The 25,801-nt window shown below is 40.7% G+C and overlaps 2 protein-coding genes across 2 annotated transcripts; both read right to left on the bottom strand.

Annotated features, from left to right (window-relative positions):
• Positions 1–9,670: 9,670 nt before the first annotated feature.
• Positions 9,671–11,612, bottom strand: OTOR (otoraplin; the record flags this gene model as incomplete). The annotated part of the gene is given in 5 exon segments (XM_082302836.1): positions 9,671–9,763; positions 10,200–10,310; positions 10,887–10,931; positions 10,933–11,027; positions 11,489–11,612. Coding segments are annotated over 5 exon segments (468 nt in total).
• Positions 11,613–13,766: 2,154 nt separating this feature from the next.
• On the bottom strand, positions 13,767–23,319 carry SNRPB2 (small nuclear ribonucleoprotein polypeptide B2). The gene is made up of 7 exons (XM_082302539.1): positions 23,251–23,319; positions 22,858–22,945; positions 20,877–21,049; positions 19,079–19,219; positions 17,843–17,893; positions 14,692–14,780; positions 13,767–14,175 (listed from the first exon to the last, which is right to left on the bottom strand). The coding sequence occupies exons 2-7, from the start codon at positions 22,919–22,921 to the stop codon at positions 14,016–14,018; spliced, it is 678 nt and encodes a 225-aa protein (XP_082158665.1). The 5' UTR covers positions 22,922–22,945; positions 23,251–23,319; the 3' UTR covers positions 13,767–14,015.
• Positions 23,320–25,801: the final 2,482 nt, after the last annotated feature.

The following is a 25,801-nucleotide window of genomic DNA, read 5'->3' as shown; positions in this document are numbered from 1 at the left end:
AGAAGACACCACGCAGCCAGCAGCACAAAGGGAGCGAGGCTTTCCCCACCGTAAAGGCTGAACAAGAACACTCTTCAGCATGGCGGTGTCAGTCAGAGAGAAAGAGAAGTGAGTCACATGGGACAGAGCTGAGCATGGCGACTGGGAGAAAAGAGGGCGGTGCCACGATTCTGGCGGGCAGCTTAAAAGAAACCTTCTTGCATGCCGTGGTAAGAAATTGTAATACCACAAACTGTTTGTCTCTTTAATCCATTTGAAGAACATGGGGGGATGGAGTATCTTCGTGTGCCTGTGAAGATTGTGAAGAATGCCAATGCCAGGCTATATAGTAGTAAGAGGCTGTTAGAGACTTGTGGCGAAGAAGAGCCTTTGTGTGCAGGCCAAAAGAACTTATCCTTAAAAAGATGAATAACCCCATGTGATGGCCCATGTTTTGCAGTGTGAAGGAACTGTGAGATTTTTCATGGGAGAGATGTTCTACACACAGCAGATTGTTTGTTTCCGGGCGGATCTGCTGTTGGTGGCAGTTTGGGAACCACGTGCAACTGAAGGAAAAACCCTTTTTTCCCTTAAGCATAAGAGAGAGACTTTTCAAGAACTGGAACACTGACTAACATCCCATGTTCTGTTATCCCTTGTGTGAGCTAGGTAAAAGGAGAGAAGTGCTGGCTGGAGGGGGGGGGGGGGGATTTGCTTTAATTTTGTTTTGTTATTGTCTCTTTACTTTTAATTCTATTAGTAATAAAACTCTTTCATTGTACTGCAACTGTTTAAGGTTTGCGCCTGCTTTGCTTTTCTCCTAATTCTTATCTCACAGAAGGAAAACAAGTAAGTAATGAATATTTTGAACCAAAACCACTACACAGCTCTGAGCAGGCCCAAGAGAGCAAGAGAGTAAGCGGGTAAGCAAAGAGAGAATAGTAAGAGAGAATAGTAAGAGTGTGTATAGTAAGAGTGTATAGTAAGAGTGTCTGAAGTCCTGGTTACAATACAATAAATCATCTTCTGTACTGAATATTCTAATTGTCACTAACCAATCTAATACAAGATACAAATCCTATAGCATTTACATACAGCCTATAAGAGTTCTTATATTACCATAGAGTGTTACATCTTAACTTCTAAAAACTACTCTTTGTACCCCTTCTGCTGAGCTAGTAGGGTCTGCTCTGACCCTTGGACCTGCCTGCAAGCAGAGGGTATTGTTCAATCAAGAGGGGATTACATTCAGTTGGCCATACCATTGTTTTCCAGTTGTTCAGTAACTAAGACTTGGTATCTCAAAGGTGGCTTTCATTTCAATGTCGCTTATAGTTTTCATATTCCCAAAATCTTTTGTCAGGCAATCATATTTATAAGGCTTTCCTGTTTCATCTTCCCCAACAAAGTCACATTTGCAAAATAAGCTGAGATCAGTAGATGTCTCTGTATCGCCCTTTGTTTTCATTGCAGTGTTCCTGCATAGCAAGAAGGTGAAGGAAGGGTAAAAGGACTGGAAGTCTGTGTCACTGTTTTTACAGAAGTCTGTGTCACTGACTTCCCAATAAAAGCTCAGCATTGCAGCCTGGCAATGTCCCCCAAGTCAGTCTTCAGGCTGAGACATCCCTTTAGCCTACCTCTGCTTCCAGTTCAGTTTGTCATGCAGCAGACTGGCTGTCATATTACTGAGAAAAGAGCTTGAATGCATATTGTAGTAGTTCTTTCATGCTCTTTGGCTAACTAATTGCTGCAATGCTTCTGGGCCAAATTCAGAATAACCTAATGCAATGTCAAGAAAAGCAATCACTTAACCAAGATGCGTTGCCCAAATAAAGCTTGTCTGCTGCAAATCCTTGCAACCATTAACATGACACAAAGTTCTTCCTTTCACTTATTTCCTCTGTGTTAATGAAACCCATGTAATAATCTGGACCTAGGATTGTAGACACCAGATATGATTTCAAGATTGACACACTAATTGTATTTTGCCATATGCTGCAAAACAACATATAGCTAAAAATATTGAGGATGGATGAAGGCAAGTACTTCAAACCTAACATTCAATAACACTTAATAAGCTACCCATAACTATTAGTTGTAAGCCAAACCATACTGGCCTCTGAGAAAGGATCCTCCTCTTCCACTCCTCTGTGAAGTGTTTCAGATATTTTGTAAAAATACAATTTTTTTTGAGTAAAATGCACTACTGTGCACTATCAGGGACAATCATCCTTTCAGAAATGCAGCCTGCTTACTCACAGAATACTAATGTGTTTCCAAAACCCTTTAAACCCAGTTTTTTGACACACTATTAGCTTTGTAATGGGAAAGCAAGCATGGTCTCATAGTAATCACAAGTTCTGTATGACAGTGTCCATCTATATATACAATTAATAGAAGGTGCACTAGTTACTGAAGTAACATTACTGAAGTTTATGGCACAGTATCCAGGCTGCAATATCTAAAAAAGAAAGCTTTGGGTAGAACTTACGTGACCTTAAAGGAATACTATTCAAATCAAAAGGATCAAGCCTTTATTGCAATATTTACAATGTCTGCTGTATCAGAGGTTATGTTAGGGATTTTATTGAGGTTATTTGCCTGTATAAAGGCCCAAAGATTGGATTCCTAAGCATCTCTGATATGCTACAATCAACTGCAACAATAATGATTTATTTTTACAGCAAATTAGCATTACATAGCCAAGTATAATTATGTAGCCACCTGTGGGGTATGCCCAGCCCCTGCCCTGGAGGGATGTCTGCTGAGATAAGAAGATTGCATAATCGCCCAGCAGGACTCCCTGGAAAGACAACCACTTCTTTAGTCATGGCGAGAAAAGTCAGACCCAGAATCCTCTAGGAGACCCTATGCAGATCCCTTGTAACCCATTGGCCTTTACCCCCTGGCACCCATCCCCTGTATCCCTATAAAAGCAAGCCCTCTGCCCCTGCGAGATACAGATGCTTGCCCCTAGCTCTCCTTCGCTGGAGTACGGACCAATAAAGCTACCTTTGTGTGGAACCAGCTACTCGAGCCTCTCATCTCTCTCTGGTCTGGCTTGGCCTGGAGGCTGCCCTGCAGAGCTGAGCTGAAATCACGAGCTGACAATCACTAAAGAGGTGACAGTCTCTGCATGGGCCCTCCTAGCTAGCAGCTGAGGGAAGACACCGGGCCTCGGGAAGGCGATTCCTTTCGGGACCATCTTTCCAGACCGGTCACCCCTTCCTGGGTCAGAGGCACTGACCCCTTCACCAGCCATAATAGCCACCTGCGGAGAGAAACAATGGACTCTACATGATTCAATGTGAATCAAGCAGAAGCCATTTTATTGATTAACTACTGTCCCTAATATACAATTCTTGCTTTCCCTAGGCACAATCATGTATATTTATTATTGGTTAAGGCCTATTTTCACACGCTACTTTATGCTTTATGATTGGCTCTTGTATGTGTGTCACATCATCTGTCGTGTATGTCACAACTGTCCTTCAGTTTGCATGTTCTTATCCTTTTCTTCCTTTTTCTCAGGATTATGCTTCATTGCTTGTTCTTTGTTCACATCCTCCCCAACGCTGCTTGTTCCTTTCTCACAACCTCCCTATGGACTCTTCCCCTGTGTATGTGCTCAAGTCTTTCTGTCTTACATGCTCTGGGTTTTCTATTTTATGGCTGGTTCACGATATGTCCATTTTCTAGTAAAAACATGGTTTCCGCATTTCCCCCTTTCTTTCCTTGAACCAGCCATATGCTATGCATTGATTTCTGCACCATTCTAGAAATACAAGTGATTAAACATGGCAAAACAATCAATAAACAAATAAACATGCCCCCAATTGCTTGATAATATCTTTCAACCACCTAGTAAGTCAAATCCTTCCAACCACCTGTCTAGTCCATGTCCTGTCATGATCTTTTTCATGTTTTCCTGTGTTTCCTTAAGCCTTCTATGGATGGATACAGAATGATCAGATAAATTCATACAACACATTCCCTCAAAGTCCTCACAACCATGTCTTTGCACTAGCAGCAAAAAATCAATAGCAGCCCTATTCTGTAATAATGCATGCCTTACACTATCTGCATCAACTAACATGTCAGTAATAATATTCAATGCGATGTTTAATTGTCTGGCCATCCAGCAAGCCAGCTTTTTAAAGTTACGTAAGGCTCTGGCTGCAGCGACACCTGGTGTTAATAAGGAAGTAATAACTCGTGATGGTGTTGACCAAAACTGAATCTTTTCATTACATTCAGGACCGAACTGAGACACACTTTGTCGTGATCGTTGTGGTAGGTTCTTTGTAAAGTTCCATACAGTGTGATTTAGTAGGTCTAACTTGGAACGCTTAAACAAAATAAGTTTTCCCAAAAAACATGGTCCCCCTATCACTCGTGACCGTATCTCTCGCCATGCTCGATCCCCACAAATTAAAAATATGCCAGGTGGTAGCCGTTTAGGTGTATCATTATTCCAAAGAGCAGCAGATGGATTGTTTACTTCATGCACAAATTGGTGTGGGCAAAACAAATACTCATTCTGCTGGTACCCTATTTTCTGAGTTTGATTTGGAACACATTGATGGTATTCTGGTGCTTTGGGTGAGATGTTTTGGAAATAGCCATAATTTATTTCCAGGTTTTGCTGCCTGGTTCTATTAAGACATGCCAGAACACCGTAAACATTACCAAATTCAACACAACTGCAGTTCTTTCCCATTGAGACTAACAGTGGAAGTTCTTGGGGCTCTATTGAAGTTGCATTAAGTGCCAAAAGCAAGTCTTTAGTACAATTAGCTATGGCTCCTGCTGCTTGTGAGCTGATAATGTAGCATTAAGCATTGTAGCATTACAAGTAGCAGGAATTGGTCTATTTATATAGCCCTTAAATTGTTCAGGGTTAAAGTCAGGTATGCCTATCAAGCAAGTACGAATGGATCAGCTGGCATAGCCATAGACAGACAAAAGGAACCCTGCTTAGTAACAGCAAAAATAACTGACACATTGTGTCACGGCACTACTTCCAGAATATCATGTGCTTTGACTGCTGTCTTAAGGGTTAACAGTAAAAATGTGATGACTGAAATTTTCCCACTGGGCCCCATTTTTCCTGCATTCTCTCCTTCCAATGCGTTAAAAACCATGACCAGTCATCTTCAGGTACCCACCAATCTTTAGCCTCTTTTGGCACAGGAATCTTGTTCCAACAGAAAACTTGTTCTACTCCTACTTTACGTTCCTCTGCAGTATGTATTTCTTTACAATTTTTCGTAACAAGATTAATACTACTGCAATACCATTTTGCATCACAAGTTAAGCATACATGCAATACCCACGGTTTAAAATTTCCACAGTCTGAATCAGGACATTTGAGGTGTAGCTGACGTGAGACCTCAATTTTCAGCATCAGCACACAGGTTGGGGTTGCTGTCTTTCTCCAGCCATGGTTTCACCCACTTCGCAGGCACCCAGTATAATTCCGTGTCTGTGGAAACACATGCATACTCCCTTCCCCAAGTTAGTAATTGCATTGGTCCTTCCCATTGCCCTGTAGCCCCATTTTTTACCCATACTTTCCCACTATCGCGTGGAGTTTCATTTCAGTCCCGTTTTAGTCCTGGCCCATGTTTTACCACAGGAGGAACAAGATTATCACCTGGGATACGTAGATAATTCATTACATAGACAGCTTTTTCCGAGCGGGCTTGAGGCGAAAGGGACAATTCTCCCCCTTTTTGTTTGTGAAGCAATTGCTTCAAGGTATGATGGGTGCATTCCACGATAGCTTGCCCTGTGGGAGAATGTGGAGTCCTAGTGATAGGAACAATACCCCATAAATTGCAAAAGGTGGCAAAATGATGACCGGTATAACCCAGGCCGTTATCAGTTTTCAAGGTATGTGGAATCCCAAGGGCAGCAATAGCTGTGCGTAAATGTTTTAGAACATGTTTCGTGGTTTCTCCTGTTTGTATAGTGGCCCATACTGCAAAAGAAAAACAGTCAACAGACACATGAATAAATTTAAATCAGCCAAACTCTGGAAAATGCGTTACATCCATTTGCCATAATTTCAAGGCTCCAAGTCCTCTCGGATTAACTGCTGTCCCTAATGGCTGATGAAGTTGTTGACAATCACTGCAAGACGCCACAATAGCTTGTGTATCAGTCCAGGAAATGTGAAATTGCCGGTGCAGGACCTTTGCTGATTAATGAAAAAATTGATGCAACTGCGCTGCTTCTTGAAATTTATTTCCTGCAGGAGCAGCCCAGGCAGGAGAAACTAAATAATCTGCTCATGAATTGCCTTTGGCTAGGCTACTAGAATAGAATTTGTAGAATTTGTAGAATAACTACAAATATGAGTAACAAAATAAACACAGTGTCTTTTTGATAAAGCAAAAAGCAAGTGGTGAAAAAGCAAGCAGTGAAAAAGCAAATATAGGTCATGGTTATTCAATTCCTTTAACAATGCACGTTCTAAGCGACAAGTTACTCCTACCAATAAAGTGAATCACATACAACATTAATTGGCTGATCATTCCATTTTTCAAATACTACTGCTACTGCCAATAACTCTAAGTACTGAGTAGAGTGGCTGTTTGTTTCATGTAAAACTTCCTGTTTCCACTGACCTTTCTCTCTCCAAACATAAGTAGCCTTCCCAGTTTTGCCACTGGCATCAGTGAAAATCATTATTCTATGAACTGGCTTAGAAGAACAAAGGGATTTTGAAATTATCTCAGTATTTGTTACAAATGTGAGCATTTTATGTCCTGGTGTATAAACACTGAGTTTATAAACACTGTAAACTCCAAAGTAGCAATTTGCAAGTCTCTGCTATGTCTTAGCATCCAATTTAAATATACTCTAGTTGTTGGCACAATAACTTCTGCAGACTCTAAACCAGATATTTCTATTAACCAGTTTTGGCTTTTCATTATAATATGAGCTAATAATTCCACAGGTGTCATTATAGTTTTCTTTGGTTGTGCTGGCAAAAAGATCCATTCCAATATACACAACAGATCTGTCTGTTGGGCCCATTGAGAATAACTGCAAACACATATTTTTGGCTAAATAGCTACTGCAATATTCAAATCTGGATCCAGTGGGACATATAGCCTTGTACAATTTTTTGCCCAATATTTTCAAGAGCCTTTTGTGCTGCTTCAGTTAAGTTTTGAGGAGCATTAACACCCCCTCCTCCTGACAATACATGTAACAGAGCTTGTAAATCTGAATTGGTGATACGACATATTGTCCACACCCAATTAATATCACCTACTATTTTTTGAACATTGTTAAGGATTTTAATAGTAGGGTTTAACTTGATTTTCTGTAGCCTCACTGTGGTTTGATCTATTATTGAACCCAAATATTTCCATGGTGGCATCTGTTGTATTTTTTTCTGGTGCAATAACCAATCCTTTCATTTTCAACTATTCTTCTAATTCTATAATAATTTGTTCTCTGTCCAATTGCATTCCTGCAATCAAAAGATCATCCATATAATGATAAACAATTAATTCTGGATGCTGTTGCCTGAATGGTGTCAATGCCCAGGCCACAAAAAATTGGCACATAGTAGGGGAATTTTTCATACTTTGTGGCAAAACGGTCCATTCATATCTCTTGTAGGGTTCTTGCTTGTTAACAGAGGGAACAGAAAAAGCAAAATTTTCACAATCTTCTGGATGCAATGGAATGGTGAAAAAACAATCTTTTAAATCAATTATCAGTATTTCCCAATGTTTTGGAATCATACTGGGGGATGGTAATCCTGGTTGAAGTACTCCCGTGTCTTCCATTACCTTATTTACTTCCCTTAAATCATGTAACAAATGCCACTTGCCACTCTTTTTAGGAATAGTCCTTGTTTCCCACATTTAAAACAATGCAGTCTTTTATCTCCCTGACCTTGTTTTACAAGCAGCTTTACAGCCACGGCAAATGTTTCAGCCATTAAAATAGCATTTTCTGCTGGCATCCCGATTTTTTCACACACCTCCATCATATCTACTATTGAAGCAGTGCAAGGGAGTGCCATCAGAATTCTTCTGCATGCCAAATTAGCATTTTGAACTGCTAGAGACATAAGTACAGAATCCCTTGCTGCTTCGGGAATGCCGGACTTTTGAATACTTTCTCACAATCTATCCAAAAAGGACATGTATGTTTCGGTTGGTCCTTGTGCTACTTTAGTAAAAGGTAGCACTATTTTGCCATCCTCAGGCATTTGCCTCAGAGCCTCTCAAGCTGCATGGGCTGACTGACATAAAATCTGTACATTCATTCAGCTCTGTACTTGAGCATCAATAAACGTGCCCGTTCCTGTTAGCACAGATGCATATTTCAAAGGATCACCATCATCCCTGTATAAGTTAGCTACAGCAGCTTGTTGACATAAATCAGTCCACTTAGACTTCCACAATATATATTGCATCCCTGTAATTAATAATTGCATTAATTGTTGACAATCATAAGGGCAAAGAATATTGGACCCAAAGATGTTACCAATAAATGACTGTGTGAAAGGATTTTGCAACCCATAATCACAAACTGATTTTCTAGCTTCTTTAATCACCTCCCAAATGAAAGGTGTCCAGTGGTTAGGTTTCTGGCCCCTGCCAGGATCTCTGCCTCCCAACACTACTGGATAAGCCCCAGGAATAAATTCTCCCTCTATTATGGCATGCTGTATAACTCCTTTCCAGCATTTCTCAAAATAGCTTGGCCCTGACCCACCACTTGGCCCTGATCCACCCTCTCTTGGCCCTCTCTCTGTTTTCCCTCTCTCTTCTGTAACTCTTCTGTTTCCATTTCCTTACGTCGAATCTGCTGCAAACAATCCCAGTCTGACTCTCCCCCCGAACCCTGAGTTACTTGCTTAAGTCTTTCCTCCTGTCTGATGTTTCTTATGTCATTTTCCCATATGGTTTGCAGCAGTCTCTCCCACTCCGCATTCTGTTGTTCTCGTAATTGCTCTTCCATTGTCGGCCGTGCACGCTCCTGCTCTTCTATCTTCCAGAGTATCTCGAGACCCCAGTCTGCTGCAGGCAGCGGTGGTGCAGGAACAGCACAAGGTGGCGGAGGTGGAAAAGAAAAGTCTCCCCCCGGAGGGATAGGTGGCAGAGGCAGATACTCAGTGTCAACTTCCATAGGTGCTGCCGGAGGTGGCTAAGATTGTGTTGAGGCTGTAGGCACAGCAGGTACCTCCTCAGGGACACTTGGATACGGTAAGGGCGGTTCAAAAGCCGTGATAACAGGGCATGCTATCGGGGCTGCCGCAAATGCCCTGTGTGGCCTCATATGAAAGCAGCTGCCTGCTCTGCTTTTGTATCTTGCAAGGTCACATAAACTAATTTCCACACTGTAGCCAAAGAACGGGTTTCCTTATCCCCGTTGCTAACAGCGTCCCACAGGCGGTCACCCACTCCCTTCCAAGTTTCTAGATTAAAAGCTGTATTTGGCTCGGGTGCATAGCCGTTTTGTTGGCACCATAGCAACAATTGTCTCAATGTGGACTCCTCATATTTCACCCCTCTCATAGAGAGTATTTTTAACAGTAACCTGACTATGGCCCCTTCTTCTGCAGAAACCTTCTGCCCCATAGCTGCACCAGCTGTTTACCTCAAGGGTATCCCGTTGCAACATCTCTTGATAAATCCCAGAGCTCCCTTGCTCCCCTGGCTCACAGCCCAGCTGCGCCAGAATCTCCAGCCGGTCTTCTCTGTCCAGGTGTCTCCTCCACTTCTTTTTGAAGTACCACATTCGGGGTCACCATCTGCGGAGAGACACAATGGACTCTACATGATTCAGTGTGAATCAAGCAGAAGCCATTTTATTGATTAACTACTGTCCCTAATATACAATTCTTGCTTTCCCTAGACATGATTGTGCATATAGGTTAAGGCCTATTTTCACACGCTACTTTATGCTTTATGATTGGCTCTTGTATGTGTGTCACATCATCTGTTGTGTATGTCACAACTGTCCTTCAGTTTGCATTTTCTTACCCTTTTCTTCCCTTTTCTCAGGATTATGCTTTGTTGCTTGTTCCTTTCTCACAACCTCCCTATGGATTCTTCCCCTGTGTACGTGCTCGGATCCTTCTGTCTTACATGCTCTGGGTTTTCTATTTTATGGCTGGTTCATGATATGTCCATTTTCTAGTAAAAACATGGTTTCCACAGCCATCTGGGCTTTTGTCAATTTCTTACTCTTGTAGGAGTGGTCTTACTTGCTTCTTGATAGACATGTTGTTCTGAGACCAAACTGCTAGGGAAATAACCAACTGTCCCCATATGGTCTTCATACTGTTCTCCATAAACCTTCAAGCAAGGAGATGTATAATTAGGTACCTTAAAACACTCCTCATCTGGTTTGAGCTGGTTTATCACTTAGTCAAAAGGAGTTACCAGTAGTGTTCTTAGTCTGGTTTTCCATTTCCTAGGTTCTAATCAGCTGGCACATGAAACTAAGCATTGACAGAAGTTCTGATCTAGCCATACATTTTTTGAGTAAATGAATACTGCTTATAGTTTATCTGGATGTTTTTTGTAAACACAGCTGATCTTTATCTTTGCTTCCCTTAAATTTAAGACTTTAATGGCCCCTGAGATAAAAGCTTTCTCCTCCACCATTTTCATAAACAGCCACAGAAATTAACTGTTGAGCCCTTCTGTAAAGGTTCAGTTCATAATTACCATATAGCTATTGAAGATATTTCATTTTAAAAAAGAAAAATATTAAAGCCCTTCAAGTCTCCTCAACCAGTTTAAACATTCACTTTTAAAACTAAGTTGCTGCTTTAAGCCCCACAAGAGCTCAGCATTTGCATCCATGTCTTGACAGTAGTGTGTTAATCTACTTCTAGTTTGTTCATATACACAAGAATCAACTCTTATACTTGCAGCCCAGAATTCTCCAGAGTTTTTTTCATTCATTAGTTTTTGAATAAACATAAATCAACTGTCCCTTCTTAATATTAATGAACCTGCAGTCTGAAGCAATATAATCCTCTTCTGCTCTGGCAAGGGAAATGGTGTCTGGGAGGGAAAAAAAAAAAGGCAACAAAAGAATGAGGTGGATGAATTTAAATGCATACATACTTTTACAGAAATATAAATACACATGACCTTGTATGTATACATATAAAAGTAGGTTATCTTGAAACAGTAAAAGTCTTCAAGAATTTGTTCTGTGCATTTTTCTATTCTCCAGTAAGCAAAATAACAGCTTAAGATGCCATTTCATCAGTGAAAAGTTGTAATCCCTCTCTACAATTTTCACTTAAGTGAAAAATGTCCCTTTACAAAACCCTTGGCTGTGGCTGCGGTGCAGATGAGGGCTGTGTCCCATTTTTCAGTAAAACTGCATGTGACATTCTACACAGCCACTTGACAAGACAAATATATGACAGAGCTAAATAAGCAAAGTAGTTTTCCCTGCACCTCCACCATTATTTTTGAGGCTGTTTTGTCCTCAAAGTTAAAACAAATTTACTTACAGACACAGTCATCAGCAGCACACAGCTTCTTGCTGATAAGCTTCTCCATAAAAATTCCAGTTGCAAGAGGACACATTAATCTGAGACACAAAAGTAAAATCATCAAATAAACACTTTGTGTCATTTTTCTTTGCTGCAGCACTTACTGAGTGTGGGCGAGGTCCAGCAATCCCCATCTTTTATGGAAGAGACAGACACCTGGACAAACACACCGAGCTAATAGGAAGGGGCTGTGGCGACATTCCATCCCACCAGAAGAGCCGTAGGCAGGGGGAAAACCTCAGGGCTGACTTATGAAGCTGAATCCCCTCCCAAAGCCATTCTGTATTAACATTTCAATCAGCAACTGTATTATTTAAACATGCTAAGCCCTCCTAGAGTTGTCCATAGCCTTAATCATACTTCAGGCAAAGTCTGAGAATGAAAATTAAGTCAGACCCTGGTAAGAAGCAAATGATATTACATCCTTCTTAATCCTCCTGTCCTTAATTTTCCCAAATGCTCACTGGCAAGCACAATCTGCCCTGGACCAAAACCCCTCAGTGGCAGAGATTCCCCTGTTCCTGTCTACAGAAAGGACCTACTGGGACGATAGCAGATGGATGCAATGTAAACAAACAATTAGGGAGCTGCAAGGCAGGAAAAAGGCTTTGCAAGTCAGCAATTAGAATTTGAAATCTAAGAATTCAAGCACTGTGTACTTGTACAGGCAAGATCCCTTGCACAGGGAGATGCAGTCAGAGCAAAACACAGAGGTCATGCCAGGACAGCAATCATTTCCCTTTTCTTTACCTAGCTGACCTCGACTGAGGGTTTGCAGGTCCAAGACACTAAACAGTGCCACGGGCTGACTTAAAAGGTCCTCTTTACACCCTGGAGACGATACCCAGAATTCATTTAAATCCCACAAATCTTGTCCTAGCATACATTAGACTTGTAGGGAGTATTTTAATTAAAATAGATGCAGGCACATGAACAAAAGGAACACACACCACAGCAATTCACAGCACAGCTGTCAGGCTACAGCAGGCTGGGTCTGGATCAGCATGTGGAAATAACCAAGGGCAAATGTGGAAATTCCCACATTGCACTCCTGTCAACCAGTGTTTCCCAATTCATGAGGAGGCCTGAAGAGCTGCTGGCTGTACCAGCTTTCAGTTCCCAAACAGAACCACAGAAATTGTAAGCTGTCATCAAAAACCCCCACTCTTTCAAAGAAAGTGCATCATGCAACTTCTAGCATCACCTTCCCATCACAGCTGACTTCACCACATTCTAGCCTTCCTGCCGGTTACTCCTTCCTCCCACCTCCCGTATGTTGTGTCCAACTTCCTTCACAGACGGGTCCAAACCCTTTAAATGAATAAAGGTGAAGAGCAATGGTAGTCATGTGCACACAAACTAGTGGGATGCAATGACAGCATAATTATTACCTATGAAATTATGACCGCAGGAAGAAAAATAAAAGGTTCATGATAGAGCGACTGTCATTTTTGCTCTTACAGGCACATTGAAACAATTTTAATTTGCAAGTATTAGAATACTTGTGAAATCACACATACACAAAATCACCAAAAAGAATGAAAAAATACATAAATGGAGATAGGACAGTAATTGAGATGACTGTGAAAGAGGCATCATGTTGCAATGTGCTCTGGGAGCAGGTGAACTTTCAATTTTCCAGGTCTTGTGCAAAAAAAGGTGGGTTATGTTGCAGATACCAAAACCTACAACTTTTTAAAGTAACTTATTCCAAAATATTTAGAACAGTTACAATTCACAATACTGTATCTGATTACTTCACTGCATCCCGTTTACTTCATGTCACACAAAACCTAGACAGTTTTTAACAAATGAGAAAAAAGAAAGTAAAACAAACCCTAATCCTAAGAAGCATTAGGATAGGTATTTTGAAAAAGCCTGGCTAAAACCCAGAAACTTTTATGTTTCCTCTCAGGACTTGCTTCTACTGCCAGACACCAAGAAAAAACCAAGTTGAACAACTCCACTGCCAAACTATAATCAATTTCTATCTATACCTGGGGAAAAAACCCACTAATGATAAGCTGTATTTCCTAAGTGAAAAACAGTTGTCCCCTTGATAATGAGGTTGAATGCTGTATTTATTCTGAATAGGCTGGCATTTAGCATTCCTGATCATACTTTTTGCTCTGGAAAGACAGCTATTTTTTAGCACTTATTTCTGAGAAATAAGGATAACCTTAAAAGTTCTTAAACTGAATAAAGCCCTGCAAGGCTAATCAATAATGAGACAGACTTGAGGAAAAAACATGGCTTGAAAACAGCATATTTATATTTTATTTTATAAAAATTAGTATTTCAACAGAAAAAGTTACTATCCAGGCGATCTGTGGAAATCCTACATCGTGTGCCCTGGTCATTGTGGCAATTCTATTCGAGTCTTATATTTTCTGCAGAGAACAGCAAACATGCTAGCTGATGAGAGTTACTAGTGTTTAAAAAAACCCAACACCTATCCACAGAACTCCTTTACAGGAGCATATGGTTATTTCTTCGCATAAGTGATTTTCATGGCATGAGATGGAGTGATCTTGAATCCTTGGAGAGCATCTCGAGCAGCCCCTGCTTGATTCTCATTTTCAAACTCCACGAATGCAATGTCATGGCGCCCTGGCACTAAGCGTACTTCTTTGAATCCAGGAAACCTTTAAAATAAAGTGAGAGTAAAAACATACTTATTAGCTTGATAATACATCTCTCTTCAGTAGCTTTTTATCAGAAGCATCTACTATTGCAACAGTTATTACTAACGAAAAATTGAAACGGAAGGGTTTTACATGTTCTATCCTTAGAACTATGCCTCAATTAAGGAATATTATGTGGAAGCAATTTAATCAGTCCTGTACACGTACAGGAGCAATCTAACTAGTTTTAAAACTGCTCCTGCTGTCCTAAAGACTTTAGTATTACAGTCGCCAGCTTAAATCCAGTGCAGATTGATAGCAGATAAATTGCACAATCAAAACCAGCTATGAAAAAGATCCAATTTACTTTCTGAACCAAGTCATCAGAACTGACATCTGTAACCTTGGCAGTAAGACAAACAACTGAAATACCTTCAGAAGAAACTATTATTTCTAAAAAGTCAGCTTGCCAACTGAGAAAACACATGCAGGTTACAGAAGAATTCAAAGGAGAAATAATTTCTATTCAAAACTTACTGATTAAATAACATGGACAGCATCATCTCATTTGTTTCCTCAGGCAAATTATTAAGGAAAAGGATGTAGTTTGGTGGGTTATCAGGCACCTGCAACAAGAGAAGATCAAAGCTCAGAAGACTATACATAGATGCATACAGTTCCTTTGCATCTTCCTGCATGATTATTTGAACCAAGACACATTTCTTTAGTTTTGCTCGTAACATTCTATCTGGGCTTCAGCACACCTTTATCAATATGCAGACAGAGCCCCCTGGGTCTTTTATATGGATATATTAATTTGGAGTGGTTCTTACTTCCACAAAAATCACAATACCATACTGTTTTAGATGTCACAGTTAACTTGTCAAGAGCTGACACTACCGTACTCTCCGCACCCAGGTGCCTAAGTAGTGGCTGCAGTGCTGTCCAAGACACCTGTATGGCAGTGGTAGAATGTATGAAAGACTCACATCCTTCTGGAAAGCAGTGGGAAGCCAAGCCCTGTTCACCTGCAGTACCACCCAAATACTGAATATCTCTGGACAACCAAAATTCACAAAACCCACACAGTTTTATTACAGAGCTCAATTCAAATTTCTTAATTAGAAACCCCTTTAGATTTAGTGTTGGAACCCTGGGTTCTGAGAATTTCAGCCTTTCAGTGCTGACAAGCAGTGATCCTCAGAAGCACACTGTATTTGACCCGAAACCTTGGGAAAAGCTCCCTAAATTGTGTGATAACACTGAGGTTGTTGCTGTGTAATTAAAACTTGTATCACTGGGTGGAATATGTAGAGATGTAGAAAATTAGGTTTAGGGGATATAGGTTACAATATGGAGGAATTTGGGTGTGGATCTTTCTTTCTCCTTTCTCCTCCTCCTTCACACATCTAGGGGTTATGCTATTGGGTCAAAAGTCCCGCACTGCAGGACATGAAAAGTTAGTAATTGAATTATAAATAAAAACAAAGTTACTTGATATTTCATAATTGGTTAATTTAGACCTTAAAAAGCCTTGGAAGTTAGAACTCACGGCCATTTTCCACCTTGTTAACTTGAAAGCACACCTGGTGCAGCTGTATTATAGATAAGATATAATAAACAACTAAGTCCAAACAAGAATTCTCAGTCTCCTGCATTTTAATTCAAACTCTGAGTAAAAGAACTCACGAAACAGAAACAAAGAAGAAACGGCAAAAAAGAGAAAAGCAAAAACCAGGAAAATTAATAGTTTAGAGCTTTAGTCTTTTAACAGATTTGCCTGCTAATATAAATTTGTAGCCACCCACCACAGACAAGGCTGAGTAGTCATTTGCTGATACTGGAATCTTCAAGTCATCGAGTACATTATACAAGTAAAAATAAACCAGACACCTCAGGTTCAAACATCCTCAAAGCAGTGCCAAGTAAGTTAAAGCCTCAGCAGAACAATCTCCTTCTACTGATGGAAATATTCCAGGTACTGCCATTAGAAAATAAACTTCTGAAGTTCAAAGAAATACCCAAACACTCAGTGTTGTGCTTTGATGCAAACTGACATACACATATTGTGTCTGAAAATCCAGGGAGCAAGACCTTTTCCTCTGTTGATTACGTTTGCAATGACAGTACTCAAGAAAGATGCAGGACAGGCAAAGATACTCTTCTATGGTACTTGCTCTCCTGCAGATCCTGGCTCTTTACCACTTTCACTTCTAACATGAATCATTTAGAAGGTCACTGAGCAGACAAGCTGAATGAAGTGTAGGGAGTTGTTCCTACATCTATCTCCACACAATCCTTTGAAAAATAGGACACTTGTGAGAAAAAAGAAAAAGTGAGCAGAGAACCCCCAAACTCCTGAAATAAAGCTTTTAGGCAGATATTTTGGCATCCTGTGTTGTCTTCCTTCTCCTTATCTGCTACTAGAAAAAATAAGTTAAAGGGAATTTATTAACAAAGAAAACAATTAAGAATCCTTCAACTGATACTAAACACAGTCTGAATTTAAGAATCCAGTATGATTTGGTAATAGTGCTGTTTTCTCTAAAGTAATGAGAAACTGCAGGTTCTCATTTCTTGTCAACCGGATATAGTAAAAGAGGCATTTTGTGAGAAATGAGACAACTCTTAAAAAGATTAATTTATTGAAAACAGAAAAATTGAAAAATTACAGAAATCAGAAAAATATAAAAATTTGGGATCCTATGGCTCGGTAGATGGTATGCCCCAGGAGCGCAGGGATTTGAGATCTTCTGGCTGAGACAGCACTAGACCTCAGGTAGAGAAAAAGAACTTGCAGTGCTGGGCTGACTTTAAAAATATTACTAAAAGCCCCTTAAAAGGGGTAAGGCTTTTAATGCCCAGCACGGATGCCTTCCACAGCTAGTCTGGCGAGAGCAAGAGGGGAAAAAAGGGGTCGCCTCTCCACTTCGTCCTTTTTATAGTTTTTGCTCCGCCCACAGCCCGCCCCTTCGGTCCAAAGCGATTGGTGCTTTCCCTTTGATGGATCATCTCCGTCCACCAATGGCTCATCGTTGTCGGGGGGGGGTGGGGGGGTGGTAGTAATTGAGATAAGGGGAATACAATACCTTCATTAAAATTCAGGTATTCAGGTTGCCACGGAACTTGCCTGCAGAGTAATGGCTCTGTAGCTAAAAATAGCTGCTGGCTACTAAGACTGGGTGGGGTTTTGGCCTTGGAATCAGAATGCAAGTCCAACACATCTCAAAACACTTGTAAAAGTATACAGTAAACACAGGAAAGGTAACTCTTATGGTGTACCAGTGGTTTGAAGCTTGAAAAGGGGGCAAGTTTGTGATTTTTAACTGGGAAAATTTTAACTGGGAAGGGTGCAACTCTATTAATAAACTACTTTAAACAAATGAAAACACTGATAATGGAACTGGATTTTTGTACCTGGGCTGATGGGTTAATTGTAACCTTCAATTTAAAAATAATTAACTCAAAATTAATTAATTGAAACACTTAATATGCAAAGACCAAGCACAAATAGGGATTTCATGTATGACACATTTGTTTTGTTTACTGTGACGTAGCTATTAGACAAATCTCTCATAGGACAAAAACAAAGCTGTAAAATACATCCTCAAGCTTCCATGTGCAACAAATGATTGTTCATAGAGAGTAAACATTCATGCTTTTAGTTATAAAAATAAAAAAGCATTACCTGATTCTGTGGTGTAGTCCCTGGGGCATTGGCTGAATTCTGTGTTGCTCCCTAGCAAATAAGTACAAAACAGTTTTACTAAGGTGTTCCATTAGCAACAGACAGGCACACATCACTACGTTTCTCTACAACTCAAGACATATATTAAGGGTTTTTTTGAGCTACAATCCAAGGAACATTTGCTGCCTATGAGATACCTCCCAAAGGGAACAAAGTGTGTGAATTTTGCTTAGCTCCAAAACCAGGCAATCAAAAGAAATAACATCACTACTATCTGATCAATCTGTGGCTAAGTCAAGTATTTCTCCACATTACAGGATTTGATTTAATAGACAGGGAGGAAGAGGTTTTGAAAATGAAGGCCTAGACACGTACCCTGGTTTCACCTGGGATAGAATTAATTTTCTTCTTAGTACAGTGTGTTTTGAATTTAGTATGAGAGTAACACTGATAACAAACTGATGTTTTGGTTGTTGCTAAGTAGTGCTTGTTTCAATCAAGGACTTGGCAGTTTCCCACGCTCTACTAGCGAGCAGGTGCACAAGAAGCCAGAAGGGAGCCAGGACAGCTGACCAGAACTGGCCGAAGGGATATTCCATAGTACAGAACATCCTGTCCAGTATATAAACTGGGGGGAACTGGTCAGGTACCTTAATGTCTTCTGCTATACTTCAGTACAAAAACTACTAAATGTTGTTAGTTCAGGTGGGTCAACCCTTAGTGGAGATAAATTCCAAACCAACTCCTGTTAATCTAACATTGACCATCTAATATCTAATGGAAACGAATTATCTTATTCCCATTTACCATTCTTCTGTCATTATTGGGTAACATGGGATTAAAACACTGAAGAGAAAAGCTGGTTGAACACTTGAAGCCAGTGCTAAAGGTAACCACACTCTCCTTTTTTTTCCTTTTCTAAAAAGAGGCTAGTTTCTACCTTGGTTTGTTGTACCTTTGCCCTACATCTTTATTTTCATCTGGTAATAGCAAAGGAGGAAGAAAAAAGGAACAGCAAGGACTACATAACCAGCCCCCTCTCCTTCAACTTCTAGCAAATGCTCGAGTTCTAGATAATCGACAGACCCCAATTTAGGGAATTGAAAATTAACAAAAGACAACAGTAAGTCCTAAAAAAGCAGTTATTTAGAATAGCTTTTGTGGGGGCTTGTTTTGTTTGTTTGTTTTTTGGTTTGGTTTTAATTTTTTTCCCCTCTAAACAGAGAGCCAGCATACCTGGATAACCTTTTTATTTGGTTGGTTTGCTGACTGCTCCAGAGTTTTGGCTTTCTTCTTTTCCTTCCTTTTTTCCTTATCAGCAAAAGTCCCACGCATTTTAGAGATGATATCAGAGTCTGTTTTTGCATACTGAATACGCTTTTTAAAAGAAAAAAGAAAAACGGAGTATATTCTGCAGTTAATAATACTGAACATTTTGCACCACTTTCATTAACTGTGTATTTACACTTTTTTTTTGCAGGAACTTTTTATATTAAAAACATTGTTATAAAGTGTAGGTACAGTTATAGAGTAACCAATTCTCATAGTTAATTCTGACACAATTACAGAGGCCTAAAAAAACCCCCTAACATGTAAATTACTAATTTTAGCTTATTGAAATCAGAACTCCATTTATCTAACAACATCTTTTTAACATCTATTAAGGTAACATGTACACAGAGATACATCTGAGATACACAGAAGACATTTGAAAAAATTAGATCTAGCTTCTATTAAAACTATAAGTGTTCAATCCCATTTTAAGGGGAGTTAAAATTTGTCAGTGATTTCTCAGATGTCCGCAGAAATGTGAGCTCAGCAAAACTCAAACTTCTTAAACAGAAAATGCAATCTTAATCTCAACAAGATTGCATAAATGCTGCTGGTCTTTTGACAAAGGCTCCCCAAAACAGAAAGTTAAGCAGATGCAGGCATAACTATACTGGTGCACAACATTATTGTTTATGCACACAATCCTATTGTTTTTCCTATCAGAGACTACCTCAATACAAAACTACACAGCATCTTAAGATTTCTTTTAATGCTTTTGTTTAGTGCTTAGAGTATACAGACTGCAGTCAATGTTCAGAGAGGGAAGTACATTTGAAAGCTTATAAAGCCTTAATCTTTTTATTTCTTATTGAATTCTACTGAGTACAAAACTCCTTAAGGATAAATGGTAGGACTGAGCTTGCAAAATTCTGTGTTAAGGATTTAATTAGAGAATCTGAAGGTGCTAAGGCAAATAGCTTATGGCTCAGCAGCACAACTGCTCTCTTCAGTGCTCAAAGCCATGAGCTAAGAGCCAGTAGTAATGTACTCATCCATTGGTGAAGTTGTGGGCCATTTGCATGTATTGTTACACATCACCAACAGTTGCAGAATTAAGAGATACCTAATTATCCAAGCAGGCAAGAACAAAGCAGGTCAATTGTGCTATTCTGCATGTTATGAAGTACATTACTAAATCATGTTCTATCAACCAGCATTGTATTTGTTTCACTGAAGTTATACTGAAATGCAGTTACTTGGTTTGGTGATCTACAGTCAGGAAGAACTGGCCATCATTTAAAAAAAAAATAATCTGGAAAGTAAACTGTGGAGATCTCACCCTCCTCACTGTTACCCCAAAAAGGAAGCATCATATGTAGTTAATGTTACTCTACATAAATTGACTGAAAACATCTAATTTCAATAATATTACAGAATTAATTTAACTGGTTCAATGGAAGACATAATGAGTAAAATGAAAGTATTTAAGATCTTAAAAACTCTAATCCAGCATAGCAAAACAAAAAGCCCCCAGTTAGGAAATTTAAATGTTAAGTTCAAAGTGTGTGTGTGTTGTAACTGCAATCTCTTCAGCATCCCTCCACCTTGCACAAATGCAGATACTCATCCGGATGTGACATGACTGTATAATCGTTTGGTAACAACTACATAGAACAGTTCATTCCCAAGGTGCAAGTACCAAAACACTGTATCATACCATCAGGGTATTTTTCTTCTTTACAAAGGTAACAAAATAACTTACCATTGGTTTCCCATAAAATGGAAAGCCTTGTAGCTGTCTCAAAGCATTGGTAGATGATCCAAGTTCTTTAAATATAACAAATGCCTGTCCTCTCATCTTCATGGTCTTTAAAGCCACAATGTCGACCACATGACCGAACTGTGAGAATAATGCGTACAGGGACCTCTTCAGCTCTGGAGACCAAAGGAGAAAAGAGATTATAACAGGTTGCATGCAAATTTCCACTTCTACCGAGTCTGCTGTCCTTTGGGAACAGTGTTTTTTATGAACTTCAGCTCACACAGTGAGTACATGAGTTTGTCAAAACTGTTGCATCAGTACAAGTTTATTTGTCCAGGTTTTGTAAGCTGGTGTGCAACATTTGGTTTCACATCTCAAGGATTCAGGTAGTGAAGAAGTTGTAGTGCCATCCATTCTACCATTCTGAGGGAGTAACAATTGTATAAGAGTATGTAAAAATGTATTTTCATGTATGTATGTATACACACACCCTCACACAATCAAGTATGATGTATGACAGCCATCTCAGACTGATCGGAAAATCCAAACTGAAACAAGCAGCAGTAAAGATATGACGTAAAACAAGAATGCAGCAAAATAGTAACTACCTAAAGGCTAATTAAAGTTGGAAATTTTTGTTGTAACTGTTTAATCAACTTTCTCACTCACATAAAGTATTTTTGAATATTCTGGATCCAAGTGATTTTTGTATGATTCTACTGCACCTTACAGCTGCAATGGATTTGCTTTAATTATTTACAATCACCTCAATACATGCCAAATTAAACCTTAGTCCTATCCAAATTAAGCTAAATAAATAATTTGTACTGTGCAATCATTCTAACACACAAACCTTACATTTGGACTATTTTAGCAATGTAAGAATGCTGCCTCTTCTTCATTGCTGTTGATAATAACTTGATAATACCAGTCCACTGTCACTTTCACCACCTGCTCCTGACTAACCATAGTGTGCTATTTTTTTTTATTTAAAAAAAGGTTTTCTATCAAAACACTTTTCCTAAAATTATTTTAAGACCTGTATTAAGTAGAAAGTAATTTGTAATCTTAACAGATAATTTCACACCCTACCATTAACCCACGGGAGTCCTACGAGATTTAACAAGACCAAATGCAAGGTGCTACACCTGGGTCAGGGCAACCCCCAGTATCAACCAGTCCAGGCTGGGGGATGGACAGATGGAGAGCAGCACTGGGGAGAAGGACTTGGGGTGCTGGTGGACAAAGGGCTTGACATGAGCTGGACATGTGTACTCACAGCCCAGAAACCAACCCTGTTCTCGGCTGCATCCAAAGCAGGGTGGGCAGCAGATGAGGTATGGGATTCTGCCCCTTGGCCCCACTCAGGTGAGACCCCACCTGCAGTGCTGCATCCGGATCTGGGGTGCCCAGCACAGAAGGACATGGTCCTGTTGGTGCAAGTCCAGGAGGCCACCAAGTTGATTAGAGGAATGGAACACCTCTCCTGTGAGGAAAGGCTGAGAGATTTGGGGTTGTTCAGCCTGGAAAAGAGAAGGCTTAGGGGTGACCTAACTGTGGCCTTCCAATACCTGAAGGGAGCATACAAGATGGAAAGGGACTATTTACAAGGGCTTGGAGTGACAAGACAAGGGGAAACGGCTTCAAACTGAGACGAGGCTTAGATCTGATATTGGGAAAATATTCTTTACTATCAGGGTGGTGAGGCACTGGAACAGGTTGCCCAGAGAGGTTGTGGACTCCTCATCCCTGAAAGTGTTCAAGACTGAGCGACCTGATCTAGTGGGAGGTGCATTTGTTTGCTTTAGCTACTGTTTCATTACAAGAAGGCGTTAGCCGGGAGCTCGGCTCATGACCACCTCCTGCTCGGCACTTCATAGGCCTGGGAGTCCCGTTGTAAGACAAGTGCCGTGTGCAAGTGCATGACCAGGCCCCACTGGACAACCTCCCAGTTCCAGAGGCAACCGGCAGCCACCCGTACCTTCCTTCTTGATCTTGTCATTGATGTTGTTGATGTAGATGGTGTGGTTCGGCCTGATGTCCATTCTCGGCGGCACCTGCGAACCTGCCTGCGGGCAGAGCACACAGGGGAGGCGTTAGCGGCGGCCGGGGCGCTCCGACCCCCGGCTGCGGCAGCTGCCAACGCCGGCGACACCTTGCAGCCCCGGGCAGCGGCACCGCGAGCCCGGGGCCCGGCTTGTCTCTCTGTATGTCTGCTCGCCCGTAGGCCGCACACCCGCCCCGCTCCTGCCCTCTCCGGGCGGGCGAGGGCTGCAACGGCGGGACAGAAACTCCAGAGAGGGAACCCCGAGCCAGCCCCCCTTGCGATGGCCTGGATCCTAGATCCTGGATCCCGGATCCCAGAAACCCTCACCTCCCCTCTTCCGTCCGTTCTCCGGTCTCGATAGCAGCCAACCCGTCCCGCCCAGCAGAGACGCAGCGCAAGCGGCAAAGCCGCTCCCAGAGCAGTCGATGAGCCGAACGCCGATAGCGCCGATGGGGAGTAGTGAGTGCGCGCGGCCCGAGAGCAGCGGTATGAAAGGAATAAAACGGGAAAAAAGCGAGATAGGGATAAAAAGGGATAAATATTTGTTGTCGGCTTCACGGAAATCACAGCGAGGCTTGAAACGGGCCGAAATGGGAATTTCTTGCCCCGGGCTTTGGCTCTGTCCTGTCCTAATAGAGCGATAAGGTCTATTTTGTTTGTTTGTTTTCTTTTTGTTTTTGTTTTTGGTTTTTTTTGTCTCTTCACTGCACCTAGAGTAGCAACTTGGGAAAGCATGGAATGGTTTGGGTTGGAAGGACCTTAAAATTGTAAAGAAAATTAATCCACAAACACCAGAGGTTTATGTCCAAAAAGAAGACAGAGGAGTCCTGTTACTTTATTCGAATAAAGGGAGAGGCCATAGGGCATTCCCCTGGGGTCTCTCAAATTGTTAGAGGATGCAGACCCCTTTTTATCCTAATTTCCCGGCCTCATTTCCCTCTCTCTTTCCCCACTGGCTGAGGTACTTGAGAGGTACAGACTTCCAGAATAGCTTAATACAGACCCCCTTCTTATGTATACCCCCCTTTTTCTTTTCCTATGGAATTTATGGTTCTGCCCATTGCTTCTTTTGTCTCTCAGTATCTATCTTTACCTATCAGCAAACCCACAGTTTGTTTGTAAGGACAAATGCCTCTCACTCCTTTAATCAATCAGTGGAATTCCTCCCATTGTTTCTTTGACCTCTCAGTATCTAGCTTTTACCTATCAGCAGACCTACAGTTTGTTTGTAAAGACAAATCCATCTTATTCCTTTCAAAGGTCATCTGGTAAAACCACCCTGCCATGGACACAGACACCTTCCACTAGACCGGGATGCTCCAAGCCCCATCCAACCTACCCATGAATACTGCCTGGGATGGGGCATCCACAGCTTCTCTGAGCAACCTGTGCCAGAGCCTCACCACCCTCATAGTAAAGAATTTCTTCCCAATATCTGGTCTCAACTTGCCCTTTTTCAGTTTGAATCCATCCCCCCCTTGTCCTGTCACTCCATAACCTTGTAAACCATTGCTCTCCACATTCCTCCTTATTTATAAGGCCTTATTTATTAGACCTCTCCTTATAAATTAGGCCCTTTTTGAAAGGCCACAATTAGGTCGCACCAGAGCTTCCTCCTCTCCAGGCTAAGTGATCCCAATTCCCTCAGCCTCTCCTCATAGCAGAGGATTTCCATCCTGCAAATCACCTTTGTGTCCCTTCTCTGGGCTCTCCCCACAAATGCATGTCCTTCCTGTGCTGGGGATCCCAGAGGTGGATGCAGCGTTACAAGTGGGAGAATGCAGAAACTTCAACATGTCTGTAAACATCCAGTAGGTAACATTTGGTTTTAGTTCCAATCCTGAAAAGGCAATGTATTTTCTTGAATGTAATTCCTTGAAGGTACTTTGGAAATCCCTGTGGTAGTGCTACCTCAGAACAAATAAACAGAGCAGAGACTGAGGCTGCAGCCCTTGAATTTCTGGAATAATTTTGCAGGCTGAATGCCTTCATTTCTATGAATTATTAGGCAGGCTTTTTTCAGAAACAATTTGAAGTTGCAAAGGTTTACATATTAAAAAGGAGTTATTGCAGGGGGTTATAATCAATGAAGTAGTTTTTCCTTAAGCTAGAAATTATATTTGGGCAGGCCATCTCTTTCTAAAGAAGCAGGAATATTAGTTGGAGTTCTTGGTTCAGTTATATTTCAGGAGAAAAACCATTAGTCCATATTCAGAGCATGTAGGAAGTATATAAAGAAGAACATGAATTAAAGGGAGTCAAAAATAAAAGCCAAAGGCAAATAAGCTGTTGACTGAGGTGTTATTCACTGGTGGAAGAAAACAGTGTGTTCTGCATTTGTTTACAGCAGGGCATGGTGCAGGAAATGGTGTGCCAGTGGATGCCTAATGCAATGCATACGTGAAACAAATTCAGAACATCACAAGCAGCAGTTCTAGTCACGTTTTAGGGTTCTATTTATTTTTCTTTGTTTATTGTCTTAGAGTTAGTTGTTAAGATAAAGCACAGCTTTGAAATCCAAGTCTGGACAATACATCAAAATTCTTCCTCAGAAAGGCTGGCTGTACTGTTTTATGCCTCCATCAGCAGTACAGTCCATGTAACTTTAATATCATTGTTCAAAACTGCTTGTTATTGAGTCAACACAGATCAAGGAATTGGTCTCACAGAATCAAAAATCTTGACATTTTATAAATGATTTTTAAAATAAAGTCCTTCAACTGAAGACACTCTAAAGAAAACAAATACAAAAAAACCTGTCGACCTCAAAAATCTTGACATTTTATAAATGATTTTTAAAATAAAGTCCTTCAACTGAAGACACTCTAAAGAAAACAAATACAAAAAATCCTGTCGACCTGACACAAAGTAAGGAAGA

The sequence above is a fragment of the Coloeus monedula genome (genome assembly GCF_965178545.1).
Source record: "Coloeus monedula genome assembly, chromosome: 2".
NCBI classification, from domain to species: Eukaryota; Metazoa; Chordata; class Aves; order Passeriformes; family Corvidae; genus Coloeus; species Coloeus monedula.
The sequence above is the reverse complement of the archived record's forward strand: the minus strand, read 5'-3'. Positions and strand labels throughout refer to the sequence as shown.

Excerpts from the sequence above, each read along its gene's own strand:
- SNRPB2 (XM_082302539.1), bottom strand. The coding sequence starts at position 22,921 with ATGGACATCAGGCCGAACCACACCATCTACATCAACAACATCAATGAC. Across the intron at positions 14,781-17,842 it reads GGACTACACCACAGAATCAG|GTGCCTGATAACCCACCAAA; the intron begins GTAATGCTTTTT and ends CTCTTGTTGCAG. Across the intron at positions 14,176-14,691 it reads CTGTCCATGTTATTTAATCA|GTTTCCTGGATTCAAAGAAG; the intron begins GTAAGTTTTGAA and ends TTTATTTTAAAG.